This window comes from Mastomys coucha, unplaced genomic scaffold, assembly GCF_008632895.1.
Source record: "Mastomys coucha isolate ucsf_1 unplaced genomic scaffold, UCSF_Mcou_1 pScaffold21, whole genome shotgun sequence".
NCBI lineage: Eukaryota > Metazoa > Chordata > Mammalia > Rodentia > Muridae > Mastomys > Mastomys coucha.
The window spans coordinates 114,916,223-114,937,678 of NW_022196904.1; the positions used below are offsets into that span (position 1 = coordinate 114,916,223).

Here is a 21,456-nt window from a genome sequence, read left to right on the forward strand (position 1 = left end):
TCTCTCTCTCTCTCTCTCTGCCTTTGCATGCCAGGCCCTGAGCCCAATATACCACAGGGGAACAAAATATCAGCATTTCCAGATGCCAAGGGCTCTGGATTCTCTTCATGTGCAGAAGACACAGGCCCAGAGTTGTTTGCTGCCTAGAGCCAAGTCACACAGCAGTGAAGAGCCAGATCAGGCCACAACACCCTCTGGTTCCCAGGGGTTCTCCTTCCGTGTGTGTCTCTCAGCTGTCCTGCAAAAGCCATGCAACAAAGTCATGTGCTCCGAGCTGCTTGTAGGCAAAGAGCGTGGGGGGTTGGGGTGGGGGTGGGGGTGGGAGGAGGAAGAAAATAGAACAGAGCAGCAGAGCTGAAACATTCTCCTCGGAGGGAAGGGAAATCAAATTTGATGAACCTCTGCATAATGTTAAGTTATGAATGTGCAAAGTGATATTCCGCACGTATGCCGGGAAGAACTCATCACGAGCCTGCGCAATCCAGGGCTTCAGGAACTGGGGTTTGATGAGAAGCTGCTGCCAGGGTGGGGTATGCACGGTCTGAGCTGCTCACTTGGCAGCACAGGGTACAATTTCCCCAGATGGATTATATCAAAGTGTAACACACAGTTGTAGTGTTAATGGGGTGCACCAGGGGCTTCAGGCTATTCACCACAGCCCTAAGTACTGAGGGCTGCCCGCCTCGGCTCCTGGCTACTGATGCTGGGCTGGGACAAGCTCCTGAGCATGCTGGGAATGTATGGCCTTCTCTCTGCCAGGACACTACCTGCAGATAAGGAGACTGGAGTGAAATGCCAGGCAAGAGGGAGGCAGCATCCAGGGCTCTCAAGGACCACCAGGTCACCCGGAAAGCACCTCAGGAGTTCCTACTAGGTTTCTAGCACAACCCTGGAGACTTGGGGTGCCATAAGTGACACTAGGTGATACTAATCCCAGCATTTAGTATGCAAGGCACACATGCAGAAAAGTGACCAGGAAGAGGGATAAATTGATGTGTACCCCAGGGGGAGTACCACAGATGCAAAACCCTGGAATAGGGCAGTCATGGAGAGCCTGTGGGAGAAGGGATGAGGCAGGGGAAAGACCAAGTCTGAGAAAGATCTGGAATAATCGTGCAGGAACCCATCCTCCACTCGAGGAGGTCTGCCTCTACTTTAAAGAGCCTTCTGGCCCAGTCTCCTTCCCTCGAATCCTCCACATATCCTGAGGCTGTGCTCCTGGGGCTGCTCAGCTCCACCCACTGGAAGTCTTGCTTTGCCCTCTTTCTCAGTCCCCTCTCCCCACACCCAAGGACAGGGTACAGGGCATATCTGGAAGGTGGCTTCAAGAAACACAGGAGAGGAGAAAGGGGACAGGGAAGAAGGGAAGAATCAGGAAAGGTGTGCTCATGGGCTTGGGTTCCACTGAGAGCAAGCTCAGTGTAGTTTCTCCTGTGAGTAGGAAGCCCAGGCCTTCTTCCACCACTGCTGAGTGCATCCTTGACATTCTAGAAAGCACCATGCCTTTGAGAAGACTAACTCCTGAGTCAGAGCCCCCCAACACCTGCAATAAGAGCCCCCGACACCTCCCACATACACTGTCTGTGAACATTGGACGGATATGCCCATAGTTTCAGGACACCTATGTAGACACAAGCAGATCCCTTGGTTTGATGCTGAGTCTGCTTCTTCCCATCAAGTGGCCTGATTCTTGGGGATGTGGCCAGCTCCGAATAGGCTCGGACTCTGAACTTCACAGACTTGAGCCCATTTCCTCCTTACTGTGCAGTTTTAAATAAGGATCTTCGCATCACTGAGTTTCATCTTCCTCATCTATCAAAGGAAGCTAGCGGTGCCCAGTGGAGATCTCAAGCATGCTGTTAGATGCCCAGACACAGGACCTGGCACAGCTATGTGAGATAGCCATAGCTGGATGGCTGTCTGGGATTCCACTCAATGGAAAGTGGTGAAGCTCAGAGGGAGAATAGTGTTAGCATACATGAGACCCTGGGTTCCATCTCCGGCACTGGGGGGAAACAAAAGCACCCAGGGAAAACATTGGGAGTGGAAACCCCAGGCCCATATTTGCAATTCTTAGACTCCTACTCCAGCAAAGCTGGGCAGGGTGGCATTAGATTGTAGCCAGCCTACAGGAATGACTTTGGATGGAGCTAGGAAATAAGAGGAAAGAACAAGGTGGACTCAGAACCACTGAACTGAGGTTGAATAGGGGCAGCCCAAATCCCAGGATTCCCCGGCTGATGCTCTGAGAGCTTTCAGAAGAGCAGTTGAGGGGATTCTTGCCTACAGGGGTTTTCAGCTTTTAAAATCCTGGCATCCATCCTCTACCCATCTGCCTGACTATACTGCCATGTATTCCTCCCTCTACGAATCAATCCATCTGACTCATCTACCCATTTGCCTTTCTACTTACACACTTATCTACCTATCCATCCACCCACTCAATTACCTGCCAATCCAATCACTCAATTATCCATATTCATCCAGTGATTTACCTATCTATCCATCCTCCCTTTCATCTGTGTATCTCTGCAACCCTTACCTATCTATCCATTCATCTACTCACCTACCAACTCCCTTATCTACCCACTTATTCATGTATCTCATATACTCATCCATCTACCCATCTATCTGCTATCCAACCATCAACTCATTCACCTACTTATCCATATCTACCCTTTCAACTGCCCATCTATACATCCAAGCACTCACCTATCATCCATCCACCCATCCATCCACCCATCCATCCATCTATCCATCCATCCATCCATCCATCAATGTATCCAGCTTATCTATCTAGTCACCCACACACTATTTGTTGCCACCTACATTGTTCCCAGATCACTTCTGAAGACACGGGTAATTAGGTGCTGTTCCTGACCTTGAGAAGTCATCAACTTCTAGTGGCCATCACCAACCCTACTGCAGGATCTCTTCTCACAGCACCATTACAGGGCTCAATAAGGAAGCTGTGGTTCAGCCTCCTTCTGACTGCAGTTGAAGTAGCTGGGGCTGAATGGCTACCACTCACATGTTGTTTTCTTTTGAGTTTACTGTAATCAGGTCATATAAATCCTGAGCAATCTTTTATCCACAAATCATTTGATGGCCCAGAAATCTGAAAGTCTATACTCTATCTTACCCAGTTTGTCCCACCTCCAAGATCACCTTAATCAGACCATTTGCTCCAGTCTTGAATGAGGTCTTTGGATTACTGAGGTTAAACCTTAGGCTTCAAACTCCTAGTACTGGCCAGAGGGGACCACGTGTGCACTGACCTCTCCCGGAAGTATTTGATGGCCTCAGGGTCTATGAAGGTCGGCTCCTCCCGGTATCCCTGCTCAAAGACCTTGCGCTTGTGCCGGAACTCAATGACTGTCTTGGTATAGGAGTTGAGCGTAGTGACAGATGCCGCCATACAGCAGGTAAATGAACCCCAGGCCAAGCTGTCAAGAGACCAAGAGAGAGATGCCACAGTGAGGGTGGGCATGGACAGGGAGCTCCATCCATGAGCTATTTGTCTACTTAGCATAGCTACAAGCCCTAAGACTTGGTTTCCACTCCATGTTGATCTGGAAGAATGACAGTGGTCTTCACATTATGACAAAGACTCATTATTTAGCCATTACTGTGAGAGCAAAGTGAGAGAGAATCGGGAATAGTCATCCAGTTATGCAGTGATGACAACACTGGTCCTGGGAAGATGAAGAGGTCCTGGCCAGAGGACTTGGGAGGAGGGAACAGTACATGCAAAGCTGTGGAGGCATGAAGTAGGAGAGTCCATGGACACATGGTGGGAAGCAGGGATGCTAGAGTGGGGATGCCTAAAGATACTGAAGTTGACTCTGAAGGAGGCAGGCATGTTTAGCATGGGGATTACAGTTACCTTTGCTCCCATATACCCCTGGAAAATACCTTTGACCTCTGTGCCACGCACTCCTCACAACCAGTCTTGTGAACAGAATTAAAGGAGATGGTCCTTGAACATACCAGCCAGCCCATGGAGGCACTCAGGAAAGGCTTGCTGTCATTACTGTCACTACCTGGAAAGGCATTCCTACCCCTGCTTCTTTGTGATTCAGGATATAGGCACTCCCTCTGGGAGATGAAGTTCTGATGTCCCTCTTGGCTGTCTACCTGCCCTCTCTCCTCCTGTACCTCCTGTAGCTGGACTACTTGGCTGCCCTACCTGATGAGTGCACTGAACTCATCCCCAAATCAGACTCAGTTCTAGAAATGGCCTCCTGCCTCATTCTTCTGATCTGGATTTTACACTCACACTTAGTGCCAGGAGTGGGGAGTCCACCTGGCTCCAGTCCCACTGACCTGATTTCCTCCAGGCAGATGAATCCTTTCTGATCTCAGTTTATGGGCTCATATCTTCTCTGTCAAGACCACAATACCTGAGAGCTCCAGGCTACCACCTGCCAACAGCCCACCTGTAGGTCTCTGAATACCATCATCCCTCACCCCTGTTTCAGGACAGTTCTGCCTCCCTCTTGACAACAACCTAGGTGAACTCCAGAAGGAGAGTAAAGGAAAAGTCTGTGGATTCAGCCTTTCTCAATTGGATCTTCAATAATCACCTATTTCCGTCCATGCCTAACCCACTAATAGGTTCCTCACATCTGTTGGAGCTAATTTAGATTTTCTAGAAGCCTGGAGTGTCTTTAATAGACATTTTTAAGGTGTCAGTCTCTCCAAGGATTTCTGGGCCCATTAAAGTGTGCAATGTGTCATGTTTCACACACACACACACACACACACAGAGAGAGAGAGAGAGAGAGAGAGAGAGAGAGAGAGAGAGGATGACTGGACCAGGGCTATGGTCAAAGCTGATCCAATCAAATGGTTTCTCCTGAGCAATGGAGCTGAGATGCCAGCTAAGTCAGGGATGCCTCCTGACGAAAACTCACAACCTGGGGTGGGAGAATGAAGAAGTGAGCTTGTTTGGAGAATTATGGAGTACTAGTTTAACCTGCCCAGCATCCATTCCTGCTTCTGATAATGGTACTTTCATCCTCTCAGAGCCATAGCTTGTGTAGTTCTGGCCTGCTTTTAGCCTCGAGGGGTGTGCACCTGACTAGGCCTGGGCAATCCAAGTATTGCTTCCTGTTGTCTCAGCCTTTAGGGATGGGCCCATGGCCTAGGTCTGGAACTGGAGACACCAACTCAAAAGCTGTCAAGAAGAAGAACCCATATCTCTCCTGGGTGACTGAGCTGGTGAGCTGTCTATCTGTGAGACTTAAGCTGGCCTAGGAGAAAGCAGAGGCAGTAGGAGCTGCCACCATTGTCCCTCTTGGGAACCCAGATCCTTTTCTTTGGATTTTTTCCTCATCAGCTATTTTGTATTGGCTTTCTGACACAGGTGACAAAAATCCTTGTTTACTTATCAATGTGAACACCTTCTTTTACATGTTAGTTTTAGGTTAAGCTTTTAGTCCTTACAGTCAGAAATATTAACTTTAACTAAACCTTTACTCCCATTCTGGAAGATCCCAATCAGAGAATGAAGTAGAAAGTCTGCAGGCAGAGATCCAAGCAAAGCAAAGGGCTGAAAAGGATGGAGCCTAGTCTGTAGGGATGAAGCTAGGCTACAGAGAAGGAGCCTGGGTTGAAGGGATGAAGCCCAGGCTGAAGGATAAAGCCCAGGCCACAGGGATTGTCTTGGCTAGTTTCTGTTAACTAGACAACAGAGTTATCTAAGAAGAGAGAATCATACTTGAGAAAATGCTTCTATAAGATTGTGGTACATTTTTTAAATTATTGATTGATGTGGCAGACCACCCTTGGGCAGGTTGTGCATAGTATAAGAAAGCAGGCTGAGAATCTATGAGGAGCAAGCCGGTAAGCAGCACTCCACCATGGCTTCTTCTTTAGTTCCTGCCTCCAATTCCAGCCCTGTTTGAGTTCCTGTCTTGACTTCTCTTAGTGATGAAACATTACCTGGAAGTATAAGACGAAACCAGCTCTCTCCTCCCAATTTTCTCTTGGTTATAGTGTTTCATCACAGCAATTGAAGTTTAACTAAGACAGGGAGGATCAGGGAATAGAGCCAAGGCTATAGAGATGGCACCTAGGCTGTAGTGATGGATTCAAGGCTATAGGGATGGAAACTAGGCTGTAGTGATAGATTCAAGGCTATAGGGATGGAAACTAGGCTGTAGGGATGGAGCCAAAGCTATAGGAATGGAGCCCAGGGTATAAAGATGAAACCCTGACATTAGGGATGGAGTCTAGGTTTCAGGGATGGTGCCTAGGGTATAAGCAGCCTCTGCTATAGAGAGGGAACAGAGGCTCCAGGGATAGAGCAGAGGCAGACAGAAGTTGCTGAGCAGATACAAAGGCAGCTGACCTATAGGCCATGTCCACACGCCATCTGCTATTTACGTAGGACATGTATTCAAAGGGAGTGTGCCCTAAACTAGCCCAGCGTTGCACATTCCAGCTGCCACCCAGCCCTTGTTCTCGAAACATCAAAGCACCTGTCCCACCCAGTCCTCCCTCCTGTCCAAGCTTTCTCCAGGCCTCCAGCCCAGCTGCTTATTCTCGCCTCCAGTGTCACCTCCTCAGCCCCCACTCACCATCTCTACGAAGCCTCAGTCCTCACCACACCCTACAATTTTCTCAGAACCTTCCTCCCCTTTAATCACTCTTTGATTTTAAATTAATTAAAGATTTTGAGATACTTATAGATTCAAATGAAGCTACAATACACAGAGAGAGATGGGAGGAATCATACCATCTTTAGCCAGTTTCTGGCAATTACAACACATTACAAAATTAGGGCAATTGTAGTGCAGTATCAGGAAGGCACTCACTAATCATAATCGAACTACAGCACACAGTGGATCCATCCTCTTGCCATTTTATAGCCACATCCACTTTTTTCCTGACCTCCACTGGTCCTTGGCAACTGCTAATCTGTTCTTCATTTCTAGAATCTTGACATTCCCAACCTTTGATAAAGGTGGAATCGTACGGCATGCCTGTCCGGGCTGGCTGTTTTCACTTAGCAGTTCTCTGGAGAGTGACTCAAATTGTATCCATCAATAGTTTTCTTCTTTGGTGCTGAGATGTGTGTGTCTCCAAAGCCCACCAGCATTCGACTGGGTCAGTATATGTTATTTTAGCTGGTCTAAGAGACACATAGTCCTAGCTCATCACGGCTTTAAATGTGTTTCCTAATGGCTAACGGTGTTGAACTTTTCATCTGCTTGTTTGCGAGATCTATATACCTTCTCCAGAGTTTAGTTATTAATTGGGGGGGAGGGTTGTTGTTCTTGCTGCGGTCTTAGTTTTCAGAGTTCACTTCCTTATATGTACTAAGTGGATTAGTTCCTATTAGGTGGCTGTGGTAAGGCACCATGACCAAAGGCAACTTAAGGAAGAGCTTATTTGGGCTTAGGTTCCAGAGGTTGAGTCTGTCATGGCAGAGTGGAGGCAGGGCAGCAAGCATCAGGCCTAGAGGCCTGAGCAGTTAGCTGAGAGCTCACACCCTCAACCATAAGCACAAAGCAGAGAGAGGGGAACTGGAAGTGGAGCAGAGATAAATAACCTCAAAGCCTGCCCTCAGTGATGGAACCTCTAGCAAGGCTGTACCACATAAACCCCCAAACAGCTCCACCATCTGGGGACCAAGTGTTCAAATTACCTTAGCCTATGGGGCGGGGCATCTCTTTTTCAAAACACCACATCAGATGTTAGCTCTTTGTCAGATGTGTGGATTACAGACACTCATAGTTGCAGCATGTCTTGCCAACCTCTTAATAGGCTGATTGATTGATTGATTTTTTTCCTTTTATGCTTTTGAAGTGAAATCTAAGAAAACGTCTGCTAAGCCTTCGTTCCCAAAGGTTTTCCTCCTATATTTTTCTAAAACTTTTATAATGTTACATCTTATGCTTAGGCCTGTGACCTGTTTTAATGCAGAATTGAAATAAATGTTGGTTTTCTGAGTGTCCAATAGCTCCAGCACCATTTGTGGAAAACACAGCCCTCATTCCACTGAACTGACTAGCTCTTTTGTCAAAAATAGCATCATTTGTCAAAAAGCGGGCATTTGTTTGAGTCTGCTCTTGGATCCCTGTGTTTTGTCCCATTGATAGATGTGTCTACCTCCCCACACACCCAGACACACACACACACACACATGTACACACACACACACACACACACACACACACACTAATATCAGTGGGTTACTGTAGTTCTAATAGGTCTTGAAATTGGGTAGACTGAGTTACCCTACTTCTCCTTCTTTAAAATTTAGTTTTAGCTACTCTGCTTCTTTTGCATGTCCATCTGCATTTTAAAATAGCCTGTGTATTTGTATGTCTTGTTGAAATTTTGATAAGAATCATATCTAACCTGCATTCCACTTTGAGAATTGCTGAGGCCCTTATGTCCAGTGTTCTGATATGTGAACATGGTCTACTATTAAGACCAGTGATTTCTTTCATTGGAGTTTTTCAGTTACTAGTGTACGAGTTCTAGAAATGCTTTATCAGTCTAAAGCCTATGTGTTTAATTTTTCTAGTAGAAATATAATTATATTTTAAGTTTTTGTCCAAATTTTCATTGTAAGCTTATAGAAATCATACTGACTCTCTGTTTTCCTCTTATGGCTGTGCTGAGCTCACTGGTCCAGTCTGTAAAACCTTTGAAATGTTCCTTGGGTATTTCTGCACAATCATTATCTATACACAGGCGTGGTTTGTTTCTTCCTTTCTGATCTGTATGGTTTTTATTGCCTTTTATACCTAATTGCGCTAGCCAGGACTTTCAGTGGTATTCTCAGTATCACAGAGATGCCCTTCAACATTATTTCAATGCTGTCTACAGACATTTATCAGCTTTTGTTATCAAGCTGAAATTCCCATTCATCTTTATTTTTTGGGAGAATTATTTAGAACATGAACTAGCCCAAGTGCTTGTTGATAAAATCATGTGGCATTCCTTCTTTTGGCTGGGAATGTGTGGTTGATGGCACTGAGTGGGTTTCAAGTCTTCATTACTGGGTAACTTTCCTCAATGAGCCTTACACTTCTCATATACTCTGGACTCCTATTTCCATTCTTTAGTGAAGGATTTTTGAAAATATATTCAAAATAACTATTAGTCTAACTTCTCTCTCTCTCTCTCCTTCTCTCTCTCTGTACTGTCATCTGGTTTTAGTATCAGAATAACACTAACCTCATAAAATAAATTGCTAAATGTTCTCTCATCTTCTATTATCTGACAGATAATAGGTATTAATTCTTATTTAAATATTTGGCAAGATATCCCAGTAAGATCATGTGGGCTTGGAGATTTGTTTTTGAACATTTAAAAACTATTATTTCAGTGTTCTTAGTAGTTACTGGAATATCCAAACGACTTATTTCCTGCTGGGTGAGAAGTACCCATCTGTGCTTTCAGAAGAACTGCTCCGCTCCGTTCCATCCAATTGTCAAGTGCACATGTCCCGAGCCGTTTGTAATATGTCCTTGCTATGCTTCTGATGTCCTCGGGGTCTGTCACCGCTGTACCTCATTTTAGTTTTGAAAAAGCTAGGGTCTGTCAATTTTATTTGTCATGTTTTTTAAAAAGCAGATTTTTTGCTTCATTGATTTTTCTCTGGTTCTTTTTTTTTTTTATCACCATTGCTCATTTTCAATTTTGCTGATTTCTGCTCTTATCTTTCTTTTATTTTTGGAGTTATTTTAAACCTTATTTTCTACAATCTTGGAGTGCAAACTTTGATTACTGGCTTAAAACATTTTCCCTCCTTTTAAAAAGATGTGTTCATTTGTTCATTCTTGTGTGTGCCTGTGTTAGTGTGTCTGACTGCATGCACACATGTGTGCAGTGGCTCATGTATATGAGTGTGTAGACAGAGGACAGAAGGCATCAAGTTTCCCCCCTTTCTCACTCTTTGCCTGTTCCTTTGAGACAGGGTCTCTCCCTAAACATGCGGCTTATATTTTCATGACTAGATTGGAAGCCCCAGTGATCTTACTATCTCAGACACACACACACACACACACACACACACACACACACACACACACACGCTCCTCATGACTGAGCAACAAGCACTCTGAGCCACTGAGCTGCCCCTCCAGTCCCAGTCTTTCTCTTATTGATAAGGAATCATCCAGTGTTGGTTTTTTTCCTTCTCGGTGTTACTTTAGCTCCACAGATTTTTGAACTATATTTTAGCCTTTTTCATTTAATGTATTTTAAAGTTTTCCTTGAGGCCCCTTCTGTGGCTCAAGCACTGTTGAGAAGTTTGTTTTTTTCAGTTTGCAACTGTTTTCTGATTTTCCTCCATCTTTGTTTGGTTTCATTGTGGCCAGAAGACACACTTTATATGGTTTCCTTTTCTTTCTATTATTTTTTAACACATGAGTCTGCCTCCCCAAATTCTGGGATTACAGGGATGAGCCATCGTCTGGCTCATTTTGGACATTTCTGCAGAGATCCTGGGTCTTGTTTAATCCTTGTGCTTCAGCTGGCTTCCTTTGACCACATTCTGGCAAGAAAAATGAAAGCCCCACCTCATAACTAGAAAGCAAGCATAAGAATTCAAGTTTCCCACTTGGCACCACTCAAGGTGGTAAGGATTCCTGAGTTGTGTTGGGTAGACATTGGCCTTCTGGCTTCCCAGCATTCCTCTACTGACATATCCTGGCAGAGATGAGCAGGGGTATGTCATCCTGTTCCTCTTTGCCTTCTGTGACTCTGTGGGGAAGGTGGTTGCCCAATAACCATTGGGCAAAATCCCTGGATCCACACTGGTGCCTCCAAGGGATGCATGGGGTGTTTGTTATATCTGGAAGAGTCCAACTTTCATGAATCCCATACGGTCTTCACTGTACTGAGTGGGAGGGCTTGCTACTGATCTAGGTGTGAGGCTCCCCATTCTAGTACCACACAGCAAGTGGGGAAGCGGGCGGGGTGGGGGGAGCTCAGTGAGACCTGCTAAGGTAACATCTCAACTCAATCTCTGCTGCCCTGTGTGGAACCACAGGGATTTTCTGGAACAGGGAAATTTTGCCTTGAAGTTTTAGTCTCCATTAATAGCTGGTGAGGTGGTGTCAAGTCAACCTGACAGATCCTGGAATTACCTAGAAAAACAAGTATCTAGGCATAGCTGTGAGGCATTGTTCAATTTCTGAGTGTGCCAGTGGGGAACTATGCTGATTAAGTCACTTAGGAAGATCCAGAGTAAAAGTGGTGGCACCATTCCCTATGCTTGCGTCCTGGTGGTATCATTCCCTAAGCTTGAGTCTTGGACAGTATGGGAGAGAGAGTGAGCTGAGTAAGCATTCATTGCTCTCTTCTTCCTGACTGTGAGCATGATGTGACCAACTGCTGCAACTCCTGCTGCCTCAACCTCCCAGGATGGACCAGACACCTGAGCTGTGAGCTGAAATAAATCCTTTCTCCCTTGAGTTCTTTTTGCTTATCATGGTGACAGAAGTGACCAAGACTGTGACCCTTCCTGATCCTTGGCTGCCATTCTGTGCCTTCGGACATGTCCGTGTCATCCACGCCATCAGCTCCAACTCTAGGATGGGAACATCCAAGTGCTACTCCTCCATCCAGTCTCCTAGCTTCTCTCCAACTTCCAGAATCTTCCATCTCTGTTTACAATGGCCCACCCAAGAACTTAGGCATGTAGAGTAGGAGCAGTGGGAGACATGTCCACCCTAACTCCTAGACAGGGCAGTCCTGCTTTGCTTGTGGTTACCCCTCCCCTCGCAGACCCAAATGCTTCACCTGGTTCACTGCTATGCCATTGCACCTAGAACAGGGCTTGACACACAGTAGGTACTCAATAAATAACTGTGGAATGAATAAGCCAATGGGTTAACGCAGAGGAAAGGAAAACAGATTTAAAGCAGATAAGAACAGGCTCTCTCCCTGGAGTACTGGGGTGGGGGTGGGGCTCAGGCTCCACCCCACTAACTCCAATCTTCCTGTCGTTCTGCCCCAGACCCCTAGCTGCCTGCACAGGGCACAGCTTGGAGCCTCTGGGACTGGAAACTTCTGGTGTCTGCTGTTCACACTGCTGAGCTGCTGCAGGGAAGTATGGGGGTGGCTGGCCTGGTTTCACGGCTAAAAGCACAGTGGACACTTGGGGACAAGAGAGAAGGTGTTGTGACGATGGGTGAGTGTTATCCACCTCCTTTATCCCACAGGAGTCACAGAGGCAATGCCAAGGCATGCTGGAGAGCAGATTTGGAGGCACTGGTCTGCCATCAAGGCCCCACACAGAGGGTAGATAATAACTAAGCGCTGGGGAAGGCCTCTCACAGACACCTATAGACTGAGGACACAGGATCACTGTTAGAGACAGGGCCCTACCCCAGGCCACCCTCTGAGATCAAAAGCATAAGGAGCAAATGACCACAGATTCTAGGGGTCTCCAAAGTACGGCCATCAGGACACCGGTGGGCAACAGACCTTTGCTGCCCCCGCCCCCCAAGGCAGGGTTTCTCTGTGTAGCCCTGGCTGTCCTGGAACTCACTCTGTAGACCAGGCTGGCCTCAAACTCAGAAATCTACCAGCCTCTGCCTCCCAAGTGCTGTGATTAAAGGCGTGTGCCACCACCGCCCGGCTCCTTTTGCTGTCTTGATCTTACAGAAAAGAAGGCCAAAGTTTCTACTGACCACACAGCCTCTGGGCAGAACACCAACCAGCCCAGTAAAATCTCCATAGTGGTCTTGGGACCATCAAGAAATCCTAGAGTGCTGCAGCAGAGGATCTTGCTGGGGACCTGACTGCAGAATGGGTGTCCAGTAGTCCTTAACAAGAAAGCAGCCGCAGGTCCAGCTCCCAAAGGGTCAGGGAGATGGGAAAGGAAGGAAGGTCACAGTAAGGCTCCCTTAGTCCACAGGACAAGGGGTTCACAGCCAGGAGACCAACTTTACAAGGACCCAACTCACTCTCTTCCTGTGTGGTCTGGGATGAAGTATTTAGCCTCTCTGGGCCTTTCAGGTGTGTGTGTGTGTGTGTGTGTGTGTGTGTTTGAGACAGGGTCTCACATGTAGCGCAGGCTGGCTTCAAATTCCTAATCCTCCAGGCACCACCTCCCAAATGCTTCCTCTAGGGCTGGCTGCTCTGGTTTACAGTCTGCGGAGAAACCCCTCAGGGTGGGAGTCCACATGTGTGCTAAGTCAGGAAGGTCCTCCACTCCCTGCATTTTGATCAAGAGCAAAACTGAAAAAAAAAAATGTTCGTTCAGGACTGCATCCATGCTCTCTTGACCCTCCCAGCAGGGCCACACAGGTGAGGAGGCAGTGGGTCATGGCAGAGAGCTGGTGGGCAGAGGCCAGGCACTGTTCATCCTGGCTGAGCTGCACTGTCTCCCAACACAGCTAGTTAGGCACAGGCCAGGCAAGTCTTTCCACAAGCCACAAGCCACAAGCCAGGAGCCTGCAGTGCTATGCCACAGTCCATGCTTGGCAGAGATGAGATGACTATCAGGGTAGGTTCAGGCCCAGCAAGCCTCTGAGGCTAACTGTGGGGCAGCTTGGGGACACGCATTCCACACACTCTAACTTTCTGACCCAGGAGTGGCGCTGTTAGCCCACTCACCTTTCACTCTACCCAGCCTGGTTCTACTCACCCCAGCCGGATGCCCACCATCATCTTGCCTGGCATGTTCTGGGTGGGCTAGGGAAAGCTGAGACAGCTAAAGAGAACAGCATCCTGGAGTGTTCCTCCAAATATGGGCAGTTGGATATCTGGGTCATTGTGGCGCTGAGTGTCGTGGCTGAGGTTTCCTTCACGACCTCTGTCGTTCACAGAACATCTGCCTTGTTTGGCTACGATATGCTGGCCTCACACACACACAGGGAATCAGTCAAGCCTGAGTGACTACCTCAGCCTGGGCGACCCCAAAGCACAGCCTCACTTCTTCATTTCTGTTTACGAGAGCCTTTACCAAGGGCTGCAGCTCCTGCACCGGCCCCTCACCCACAGAGTGCAGCTGCAGATTCCACTTGGGTCTCCTGAAAGGCTTGATCATAGGATGCTGTTCCTAGGGACCAGCCACCAGGCACAAGAAGCCACCTCGGCCACCAACTGATGCTAACCAGCATTGTGCTGAGCTCTCTCCAAGGTCACCTCAGTCATCCCTCAGTAATGTGAACCAGATCGTTATGGAAGTCTCCAAGCTAGGACCAACCTGCAGAGCCTAGGTAGCCTGCAAAGCCATAGGAGGTGATAGGCAGTTTTCCTTGGACCCAGTAGATACTAATTGATATACTACCCAGCAACAAAGCAAAGGGGCCCCATGAGGTCAAAATGGCCATCTCTCTTTTACAGCTAACAACGCTGAGACACACAGGGGTAAGGGACTTGGCAAGGGTTAGGATCAGCTTTGAACCTGACCTAATGTCTCACTGTCTGCCCCCCTCAGCACTGCCACAGGTGCCTGCTGGGCGGCTCAGAGTGCATTAAGACTGGGGTGCACCACACACCTAACCATGGGGATCTTCCACGATAGCACATGTGTCCTCCAGAGAATGCTCAGCAGCCTTGAACCCTCAATGCTCCGGGGTCCTCAGACGCGTGCTTTCTAAAGCTGGAGGCTGGGGCTTCCTCCCTCAGACCTGGTCTCTTATACCCTGCCTGGAGTGAGCCAAGGACGCTTAGACCAGAACTGTGACAACTGGCTTCACATACATTAAGGAAAAGAAATGGCCTCCTTTGGCCTTGGCTTCCTTTGGCCAAGGAATGAGAAATGGGGTTAACCTGTCCCTCGGGCCTCTGTGACACGGACAAATGTGTTAGCCCTAATCTGAGCCTTGTGGTGGGTGGCTTTAACAAGTTCTGAGGAAGCTGGTACTATGTGGGAGGCAGTATGGGCAAAGGAGCCAGGCTCAAGGGAAACACAGGGCCATGGTCAAAACCAGCAGACTCAGCTTGGGAGCCCAGTGCTATAGTGAAATCCAGGGACAGCTAAGTGACTTGGGGTACAGAGAAATCCTAGTACTGCATTAAAGCTGTGTGACCCGGGGTGAGTGTTCACCTTTCTGAGCCTTGGTCCCCACTAGGCAACAGGAAGTCACTGTTCATGTCAAAACCTGGATGGCAGCGGCCTAAGAAGTCTGTGGAGTGCTCAAACATGGAGCACTATGCTAGAAGGCCTGTCACTCATTGTAGCTGAGCACCAGGGTCCCTTCTGCTACTGGGGCGATATTCCCCAGTCAGGTTTCTTGAATTCCCTGAGTATTGACCCGAAGCCCTGTTGGGACCTTAGTCACCACAGCTGCATCCCCGGCACCGTGGAGAACAGCTGCCCAGAGCCACAGTGCCCTCCACCGTTATTATCTCCAGTGTCCTCGTGGCCCTCTCCACTCTCTACTGAAGAGACGCTCTGGAACACGTGACTCGGGCAGGGCCCATCAGATCCTTCTCATTTCCCCAGTACTGAAATCATTGGCTCAAGGATAGTCAACCTGACTCTTGCTAAGCCAATGAGAGTTTTTGTGAGCAAGGTCAGAAAAAGACCCACCCCCACTTCCCACCCCTGTCTTCCCGCCCTGCTCCTCGTTGGTTATAAGGGGCTGTTCGGGAAGCCGTGCTTGGCAACCATCTTTGCCACCACTTTGAGGGCAGCTGCTTGAGACTGAAGCTATGACAGACTGAGGAAGAGGGAAAGACCAGGTCCTTGAGGAACTCACCAGATCTCCTGATTCCAGCTGTGCCTGAGGCAGACCCTGCAGGGGCTTACCCAGCATGTGGTCCACCTAGTTGCCACTGGACACCTTGGGACTCATCCCTGGCTCCAGGTTGGCCTGCTTGTGCTGAACCACAACTCTCAAGTCATTCCCCAGCTTCCATGACCATTCAGAAAAGAGACAAGGACTAGGTCCATCAGAGGGAAGTTCAGGACCTCAGCCCATGCTGGAGAGAGGTAGGCCTCATCTGTGCTTGTGGAGGACACTCTGGCCTTGGGGGAAGTGGCAGAGTCTCTTCACTTAGACTGATGAGGCAGGGGATATTTTTTTTTTCACAAGCCAGAGTCTCAGCTGGTTGTGTATGCCCACCCTCCACCCCTCACCCCTGTCCCATACACTACCTCATCCTGGCTTCTGAATCAAATCAATGAATAAGCACCCTTGCTCTTGGCAGCATGAGTTTCTGCCATTCACAAGCCACAGGAGCCTGACAAATTCCTTTGTATACCCAGCATGACTCAGACTCTGGTACCTGAAGGTCAAAGGCCACTTACCAGAAGGACCACCCATAGTCCCAGGAATGAGGTCTCCAGTCTTCAGGACCGAGGCTCACGGTGACCTGGAACACCTGTGTGTACATCATGTGTGCGACCATTCCCAGGAGACCTGCAGAGCAGAGCAGGCGTCAGGATCCAGGGAAGGACTTGTCTCTGTCTCTAGGACACCCCCGAGCCACCCACCCCAGCCACTTGCCAGCTGACCTGTTAGTATTAGGAAAGAGCATGGAAGGGACATCACTGGGAGCAGAGGCTGGGAGACAGTGGGGTGGACCAGAGGATCCAGGCTAGCCCTTTCAAAGTTTAAGCAAAGGAAACAGGTATGTGTTAGGAACTGGTTCCTGAAAGGAGCCAAAAAGGAAAACATTTGAGTCTGGGGCCATGTTGTCTGTTTTAAAACCATTTAACTCATCCAACTGGCTGTGGGAGCTACGTTGAGTAATGAGTTTCTCCAATAAGACTTTCTTAACAATGCAGACAAAGGGCTGGCTTTAGCCTGCAATCTTGTGTGCTGACACCTGTGTTAGAAAGACCACAGATTCCTTTTTAACACAACCAGTGTTTGTTTGTTTGTTTGTTTTTTAATAGGATAGTATATGGTATGAGTCTGAGCTACCCTTCAAGGAATGTCCCCGCTGGTTCAGGTTTTGGACACTTGTTCTCACTGCAGCTGGTGGTGCTTTTGTGGAAACTATGGATGCTGTAGAAAGTGGAGCCCAACTGGAGGTTAGCTCACAGGGAAGAACCATTCCCACCCTTGGCCTGTCTGGCTCTCTGCCTCTTGGTCCACCATGATGTGAGCAACCGCTACCATACATCTGCTCCCATGACTGAGCTGCACAGCCTGCCTTCGCAACCAGAGTGGAGTTCAACCATGAGTCAAAATTAAATCCTTTCTCCTTAAACCTAAAGGTTTCTGCTGGGTATTGTCATTACGGCGGCACAAAGGTAACCTGTGACCCAGCCACGTGCAGCAGGAGTAAATGTTCTGTAGACTGTTTAGCTTTGAGCATGCACGGTGTATGACATAGGTAATTGTCCAGTTAGAAAGCTGTGAGCTGGAGGAATAGGGGATGGGCTGTCTTCCATCACACTTTCTCGGTGTAGTTTCTGGTTAAGCACTTGACCCCTCTGAACCTCCAATCCTTCCTCATTCCAAAGATGGAGATTGTGGCAAGTGTGAAGAATCTCAAGGGACTCAAAATTAGGCAGTCTTGTTATCCGATGCCCACTAGGCACAAATCATTCCAACCACCGGGATTATTATAAAATTGCATTTTTCTTGGGGGGCAGGTTATAGACCATATCTATATCTGAGGCCCCCTGTGTGGTCAGCCTCAAGCTACAGACTCAATCTTAAGGAGGGAGACAGTCCTAAAGAGGAAGGGGGTAGATGATAAGAGGAAGACAGGAGACCAGCATGTCACAGTTCTCAGGTGGCATCCACGTTACCTATCAAGGGTGGAGTCGGGGCAGGAACCTGCAGGCAGGAGCTGACACACACGCAGTGGATGAATGCAGCTTACTAGCTTGCTCCCCATGGCTTGCTCAGCCTGCTTTCTCATATCAGCCAGGGCCACCTGCCCAGGGGTGGCACCCCTCACAGTGGGCTTGGGCCCACCCACATCAACCATCAGTGAAGAAGACAATCTACAGACTTGTCTATTGGCCAAATGAAATGGAGGCATGGTCTCAATTGATGTTCCTTTTTCCCACATGACTCCAGATTGTCTCAAGTTGATACAAACAAATTATGAAACAAAATAAAAAATAAAAAAAAATTAAAAAAAAAAAACAACTAACCAGGACAGGCTCAGATTCTAATTCTCTTGAGTTTTGTTCTTGTTTTATAGTTCGTTTTATTTTCTTCTGTTTTTTGTTTGTTTTTGCCTCAATATTACTATACAGATCAGAATAGCCTGGATTTAATCTTACTCTCCTGAGTTATTTGAGAGTTTCTACCCTACCTTAGATTACTTAGTTCCCAAATAACAGACACAAACCTTTATATTTATAATAAGCCTCACAGCACTAGAGCTGGGCAGATGTCAACCCTCTGTGCTATTTTGTCTACTTCCTGGTCAGTAACCCCGAGATACGTGACTTGCCACATGCTCCAACTCAGACTGGCCAGCCCTCATGGCCATGTTCTCACAATCCACCTCCCCCAGATTGTCTTTCTCTCTCTCCTTCTCCCTCTCTCCTCCTCATGGACTCTGCCTCAGACTCCAAGCTAGGCAACTGAAGCCTGCCTATCTCTCTCCTCTCCAGCTACAGGCTGTCAGCATCTTTATTTAACCAATAAATATTTAACCAGATTTCATAGCATCACTTGGTATATGCGAAGATTTCCTTATCCCTGAAGATCTATTCAAGGGCAACTAGATCTTATCGGCCAGTACTTAGCATTACAATACACAGCAACAGACCAAACCTCAACACACCACATACACACATACCACATCTACACTCACAGACACACCACACACTCTACACCCTACCTCACACACTACACACCAACTACATGGACACACACATACACACACAAACACAGCACACACCACACATACCACAGGACACCAATATATAATACACACATATACTCACACACAGCCATACACCACACACACACCATACACATACTCCACATATATACCCACACACTTCACACACTCATACCAAACACACACACTCACAAACCATATATACACCACACCACACACTCATATGTCATACAAACACACATACATACACACACACTCACACTCATACACACTCACAGAACATACAAACACACACACAAACCATACATACACCACACCATACATACTTACATATCATACAAACATACACACACCTTCACATACATACACACACTCACATGCACTCACACACACTCACACATCACACACACACACACACACACAAACCATATATACACCACACACCCTCACACACACTCTTACACTCACACATAAACCACACATACACCACACCACACACACAAACCATACATATACTATACCACACACACTCATAGACACACACTCACACTCACACACACAAACCATAAAACACTACAACCACACACACACACATACACACACACACGCACACACACACATCCCATCTCCCTGTGGCTTGACATAAGTTCTTTATGTACTCAGGCTACTAATCCCGCTGCGTGTCTCCTCTGCACACGTCTTTCTTTTTTCAGCAATAAGTTTTGATTTTCAGAGGACCTTGATTTGCAGGCCCAGCACACCTGAATCCTCTCCACGCCCTCAGTTCAGAGGCAACTTTCTTTCCTTGGGGTGGGACATGCTTTCCTGTGGAGGAGCCATGGTGGGCACATTGCTAGTTACTAAAACTCACAGCGAGCCCCATGACTCCAGTTTGTGCAGCACAGCCATGGGGCTGGCAACTCTGTTGTGATACATGCCCGCCACTCAATGCCATCCAGAAGGGTTCCAAGTCTCTAAAAACTCTCCTGGCTCATCTGCTTCCTCCTGACGGCCCCTAAGTGGCCAGCAGCCTTATGTTTGTTTCCTGTCTCCTCTCTGGCGTTCCACATGTGGTGGTGTTGGAGTCCATACTGTATCTTCCCTGCTGGCTTGTCACCAAGAAATAAGCGTTTTGGTCCTTCCATGTCTTCTCATGGCCAGAATGCTCATTTGTTTTTATTTCTGAAGCGATCTCAGAGATCTGGGTGGACCAGTTTGTTTATCCATTCGTGTATAAAAGCACAACTCTGTTGCTTCAAGGTTTTGGCAATTATGGATAAAGTTGCTTTTGCCTTGTGTCCTTTATCAGCCTTTTCTGGCTTTTGCTTCTTGTGTCTACTTAATACATTCTCCTGTATCTTCCCAACACCCTTGTAGACGTTGATTAGTCCATCTAGAGTTTAGCCTGTTGCATGGTGTGTGAGGGAAGGACCTGACGTCACCTCCGCAGAATGGCTCCTTCTTTTTCCACTGGTTTTGAATGATTATTTTATGCAGGTTGAGAATAACACACATTCAAAAAATTCAAAATGCTCTAAAATCACAAACTTCTTCAGTGCTGACAATCAGCAAGCCTGCCCCTGACTTCATGTGACAAGCCACAGTCAAAACACAGGTGTGAGTATCATATTAAAAAAAAATACCGCCAGACTGTGCCTGAGGAGGAGATAAAGCAAAAATGAACTTCCTGTTTAACCTTGGGTCCCTCCCAAGATACCTCATTTGCATACACAAATACCTCAGGTCGAAAAAAATACTCCCCAGAATTTCAGATGAGGGATGTTCACCCACATGATATTCCGAGTCTCCTAACATGCATAGCTCTGTTTCCTAGCTCTGCTCCTGTCTTGCCTGTGTCCTGTTCCACCAATCTGGATACCCACTACTCATGTGTGTCAACACATGCTTTAATCATTACACTTTACTGTGGCAACCATGACCTGGAAGGAGAAAGTTTTCCCTGTGTTCATGCCCAGTGCTCACTTGCTCAGATGTTGCTGCCCTCTCAGAAGCCCCGCCCCCTGGATGAGCGACTCCTCCTGCATCCCCTCCTCCTGCATCCCCTCCTCCTGCATCCCCTCCTCCTTCCTCCCCAAGCCTCTTCCAGTGGCTTCCCCAAGGCTGTATCCTGCCCTTGTCCAAAGGATTCTTTTTTTTTAATGAGGTATGGGTTTTTTTTTGTTTTTTTTTTTAGATATTTTCTTTATTTACATGTAAATTTCTCCATTTCCAGTTTCCCCTCCAAAAAACAAAGAAACAAACAAAACCAACAAAAACAAACCCCTGTTGCCTCCCCCTTCCCCATGCCTGCCACCCCGCCCTCTCCCACTTTCTGGCCCTGGCATTCCCCTACACTGGGGCACAGAACTTTTACAGGACCAAGGACCTCTCCTCCTACTGATGATCGAATTTGCAATCCTCTACTATATACATGCTGCCTGAACAATCAGACCCCTCCATGTGCAGTCCTTGGTTGGTGGTTGAGACCCTGGGAGCTCTGAGGGTACTAGTTAGTTCATATTGTTGTTCGTCCTAAGGGGTTGCAAACCCCTCAGCTCCATTGGTCCTTTCTCTAACTCCTTCACTGGGGACCCTGTACTCAGTTGGATGGATGGCTGTGAGCCTCTACATCTGTGTTACTCAGGTACTTTCAGAGCCTCTCAGGAGATAGCTATATTTAGGCTAGCTTGCCCTTCCTTCAGTCTCTGCTCCATAGTT

At 47.5% G+C, this 21,456-nt stretch overlaps 1 protein-coding gene and 1 long non-coding RNA gene across 4 annotated transcripts in view; one reads left to right on the forward strand and one right to left on the reverse strand.

Annotated features, from left to right (window-relative positions):
• Gsg1l (GSG1 like) overlaps positions 1 to 21,456 on the reverse strand; it is a 200,885-nt gene that overhangs the window by 22,737 nt on the left and 156,692 nt on the right. For all 3 annotated transcript variants that reach the window (XM_031388231.1, XM_031388232.1, XM_031388233.1), the window contains exons 4-5: positions 16,232 to 16,343; positions 3,279 to 3,446 (exon numbers count right to left, since the gene is read on the reverse strand). In XM_031388231.1, coding sequence (XP_031244091.1) covers positions 3,279 to 3,446; positions 16,232 to 16,343 — 280 coding nt within the window. The remainder of the gene's footprint in view (positions 1 to 3,278; positions 3,447 to 16,231; positions 16,344 to 21,456) is intronic.
• LOC116102941 lies at positions 15,716 to 17,139 on the forward strand. Its single transcript, XR_004123334.1, has 2 exons — positions 15,716 to 15,913; positions 16,823 to 17,139. It is a non-coding gene; the product is annotated as an uncharacterized LOC116102941 (long non-coding RNA).